We start from the raw sequence: 4,670 nt of genomic DNA, 5'->3' as shown, positions 1-4,670 counted from the left end.
GAACAATGTCGTCAGCTCACACAGTGGCCCCCAGGGCTTACTACACATGCGACGCCTCCAGAGATGGTTTTGCTCGTCTGCGCGTGGATCCGATAAAGCAAAAGAGACGGATGATCACTGTTCCTCCCTCCGTGAGAACAGATCTCCGACACTGGGAAAAACCCCTGGTTCTGTCGGAGGGAGTCCCCGTCAGCAGACCTCCGTCACGTGTCAAGGCTCCAGTATACTGGCGCATATGTCCGTTCACGTGTACGTACGCGTGTACTGTACGCAGAGGGTTCAGACATGATACTCCAGCGTACACTCCCAGCAGCTGCAGAGCAGCTTCACAGACAAGGGGCGTTTACCTTCGAGACAAATTGAGGTCGACGATTGGTCATTTGCTGACTCACCTACTGGATTGATTGACAGGTCGGAAAAAAGCGAGCACTGGCGTTGTTAATAAAAATATCTAAAAAAAAAAACAGAGCACTGGCTCTACAGCCCACACATCAGACCAGCCCACACATCAGACCAGCCCACCAGGAAATCTCCAGACCTTCCCGCAGCCATGCTGGACCTGAGTTTAATTCACTCGTGACAAATTCCTCCATTTCTCACCATTTCAGTCACGGCATCAACGGAGGAGGAAGAGATCACTGCCTCTTGGCAAAAAAAAAAAAAAAAAAAAAAAGGCCAGATCAGGGATGAAGAAGGGGAATTTAATACATTGGTGTCGCATACAAAACAGTCCGTCGCTGGGCAGTTTATTGTGCGACACCGCATACACGTATGCGGTCGTAAAAATTTGAGCTTTGCACGGAGGGTACGCTGGGGGGTACACACGTACCTCTGCGTACGTACGTGCGTACCTCTGCGTATGGATGTACGCGGCAGTATACTGGGGGGTTCAGTCTTCACAGACGCGTCGTTGTCAGGTTGGGGGTGACATGCCTATCTTGAGCTGTAGGGGCGCTATGGCCTCTCTCACAACAGCTCACAAACGTTCTGGAATGTCGCACGGTTCTGAATGATTCAGCACTTTGCTCCTGTGTTACAGAATCAACACGTTTTGATTCACACAGACAACAAGGTTACTGCTGCTTACATAAACTGGCAGGGGTGTGTGCGCTCAGCCCAAATGTTCACATTGCGAGAAAACTACGTTGGGCACACCAAAATCTGCTCTCCATCAGAGCAGTGTACATCCCCGGTGTTTTGAACAAGGGGCAGATGTGATGTCCAGGGGCGGTCCGCGTCACGGGGACTGAACTCTCCACCCCGATCTGATGGCCCAGACGTGGCAGAAATTTGGCAAAGCGGCTGTGGACCTGTTTGCGACACGAGAAAACGCTATGATTTTCACTGAGCCCGCGAGACGAACCACCGCTGGGGGTGGACGCATTTGCTCACAGCCCATGGCCCAAAACGCTTCTTTACACGTTCCCCCCACCTCCTCTGATATTACGGTTTCTGAACCAAGTTCAGGAGGAGGGATTGACAGCTCTCTTGGTGGCTCCCGAGTGCGTGAACGCACCATGGTTCCCGGTTCTACGACACCTGTTATCGGGGCGCCCGTGGAAACTGCCGTGGAGGGAGGACACTCTCCTCCAGGCGGGAGGAGCGATCAGGAGTTACCCAGAAATAGGCCAGCACCTATGGGTCTGGCCGCTGAGCGGATCCGCTTAGAGGATGGGTCTCCCGCAAGATGTAGTGCGCACAATCCAGGATTCACGTGCTGCATCCACCACAGCGCTGTACACATCAAAGTGGACAGTTTTTCAGCGCTGGTGTACAGAGAAAGGTGTAGAGGCCACCTAATGTCTACTAGGTGGAGTGCTGTCCTTTCTGCAGCAGCTGATGGACAGAAATTTGGCGTCCAACACGATTAAAACGTACGCTGCAGCCATCTCTTCCTGTCACGAAGGTTTCGGAGACAGAACAGCTTTTAATCATCCGCTGATTAAACGTTTTTTTAAAGGTATACAGAGACGCAGGCCTGTTTCACGCCCACTTGCTCCATAGTGTGATTTAACGCTGGTTCTGCGGGCCCTGATCAAAGCTCCATTCGAGCCTCTGGATCAGGTTCCAATTAAATTCTTGTCTCTTAAAACAGCCCTGCTGCTGGCTTTAACATCCGCTAAGAGAGTGAGTGATTTATCTGCCCTCTCTGTCGCTCCGTCATGTCTTAGAATTCAGGCTGATGGCAGCTCACCTGATTTAAGACCAAACCCAGCTTTTATGCCTAAAAACATCACGAGCTCTTTTAAATCAAGAGCGATATCGTTGGAGGGGTTTTTCCTTCCCCACCACAGATCAGAAGAAGAAGCATCTTTCCATCTGCTCTGTCCTGTGCGGGCGTTGACGTGTTACATAGCGCACACAGCTGCAATGCGTCAAACTCAACATTTGTTTGTGCATTAAAGAGATGCATCTGCCGGCTGCCCGTTATCCACCCAGCACCTGTCACACTGGCTGTGTGAGGCCATTTCTGAAGCCTACAGACCATCAGTTTAGAGCCTCCTGTCAACCTCAGGGCGCACTCGACCAGAGGTATCGCATCTTCAACTGCTTTGCATAATGGTATGACAATGCAGGATATTTGCACTGCGGCCGCGTGGTCAACACCCTGCTCATTAATTCGCTTTTATCTACGTGATGTGTCGGCTCGTTCCATGACACATTCTGTCCTTAGTGTTTTAACAGAATGATTATTGTTGTTTCATGGAACTCCGTTTAACTCACATCTGTCTGCATGCATTACAGTGTGAGAGGTTATCAGCCACATGTTGTGACTGTTATTTTGGTTCTATTGTCACTAATCAGTTCATGACTATTGTTACCAATCAGTTCATTTGATTAATAATCAGTTCACTTGTTATTATTACTCTGTTCATATTGTTCAGCCGTGAATCTGTTGATTCATGGCCCTTTTTCAGCATCTTCCTTTCCCTGTTGAAAGTTTTCCGGGGCTTTCATGCACTCAGAACGCATAACTACAGCATGCGTCTGTGCATAGTACGCATAATTATGCAACATGTATTTACGCACATGGAGAGCTGAGTGACAAGACGTTTTTTGGGCAAGCTGCCGCTTCGTATGGTGTTCGAATGGACCCAGTGAAGCGAGGACCACATCTGCTTCGCCCTTAACCCACTAAGCGACAGCTCTTAAAGGGCGAAGCCTATACGAAATAGAACGATGGTTACGTACTGTATCCACAGATTCTATGAGTATAAGCGTAGCCCTTTAAGCGTCGGGCCTCACTGGCTCCTAAATGGCTGAAGAAAAAGCTATTTGGGAGCCGATTACCCGCTCTTAACGTAATTTATACGGACCGGGTGGGGCCCACACAGCAGGTGGGCATGGACTAAACTTTTCAGTGCAATGCTTCGCATGACAGGATAAACCCACTAAGCGACAACTCTTAACAGGCTACGCCTGTACTCATAGAATCTGGGGTTACAGTACGTAACCAACGATTACAGTACTTGTCAGGCTCTGAACTTTTAACGCCTCACAACAAAAAACTGACCAAACTACGAGAAAAACAACAAATCACAGCTTTACTATATACTTTTTATTATTAAATACAAGCATCAAGAAACGTGAAATTTAATTTTTTCTAACAAAATTTTAACTTTTTTAAATAGTCTGTTGGAAATGGCCAATCTGCAGAATGCAATATGCTCAGGAGCATAATGGTTTATAGAAATTTAAAGGCACTCATCATAAAGTCATGAAGACAAGACAAGGAATCCACAAAATAAATGTAATCCACGCATTTTCCTCATCAGCGTGTCCTTGAACTAAACATTCAGCACAGCCATTAAAGTTACTGCCATATTTATTCACCTACACAGACCAGCCTAACGTAGAGCACGTAAACTCAGCAGTGTTTTGTTTACATTCAGTGTGGACCTGCATTTCAGACCAGAGTAAACTGCTCCATATGATACAGCTGAGGATGAGTTTTTGTTTGGTTTGAATCTTTGCGATGAGCACGTTTAACCTGACGACAGAGCGAGCTGAAACAGGAAGTACACTCAGCGTGATGGAAACTACTGCAGAGGTTGTTTCAGTTCAAACAGACCCGTTCCTCCTCTGACCACCTTTCCAACCACCAGGCAGGCTGAGGGTGACACCAGCTGATCATGCGACCCTGAGAAAGATAAAAAGCTCTCAGCCATCTTTACAAAACAAAACTTTACAGAACTTCAACAGTGTTTTACAGAACCTGTAGGGTTTAAACGATTGTTTAGGACTGCAGTGGAACTGAAACAATCCTCACAAAAACAATTTTTGATTGTTAAAATATAGACATCCTCTAAAAGGGTAACAGCGTGGAACTGTGCAGAGGTGCAGATGTTTCTGTGCTCGTCAGCTGATGACAGAATTCAGACAGAACCAGACCAGCTGGATTTACAGGTCCTTCTCAAAAAAATTAGCATATTGTGATAAAGGTCATTATTTTCCATAATGTAATGATAAAAATGAAACTTTCATATATTTCAGATTCATTGCACACCAACTGAAATATTTCAGGTCTTTAATTGTTTTAATACTGATGATTATGGCATACAGCTCATGAAAACCCAAAATGCCTGTCCCAAAATATTAGCATATTTCATCCCACCAAAGTGTTTTTAATACAAAAAACGCCAACCTTCAAATAATCATGTTCAGTTATG

The 4,670-nt window shown here is 46.4% G+C and overlaps 1 protein-coding gene across 1 annotated transcript in view; it reads right to left on the bottom strand.

The window, feature by feature from the left end:
- Positions 1 to 3,603: 3,603 nt before the first annotated feature.
- polr1a (RNA polymerase I subunit A) overlaps positions 3,604 to 4,670 on the bottom strand; it is a gene marked incomplete at its 5' end in the record, with an annotated part of 52,731 nt that continues 51,664 nt past the window's right edge. The window contains 1 exon segment of the mRNA XM_037675409.1: positions 3,604 to 4,141. Within this exon segment, the coding sequence (XP_037531337.1) occupies positions 4,041 to 4,141 (101 nt within the window).

Source organism: Nematolebias whitei, chromosome 4 (assembly GCF_014905685.2).
Source record: "Nematolebias whitei isolate Nwh7 chromosome 4, NemWhi1, whole genome shotgun sequence".
Taxonomy (NCBI): Eukaryota; Metazoa; Chordata; class Actinopteri; order Cyprinodontiformes; family Rivulidae; genus Nematolebias; species Nematolebias whitei.
The sequence above is the reverse complement of the archived record's forward strand: the minus strand, read 5'-3'. Positions and strand labels throughout refer to the sequence as shown.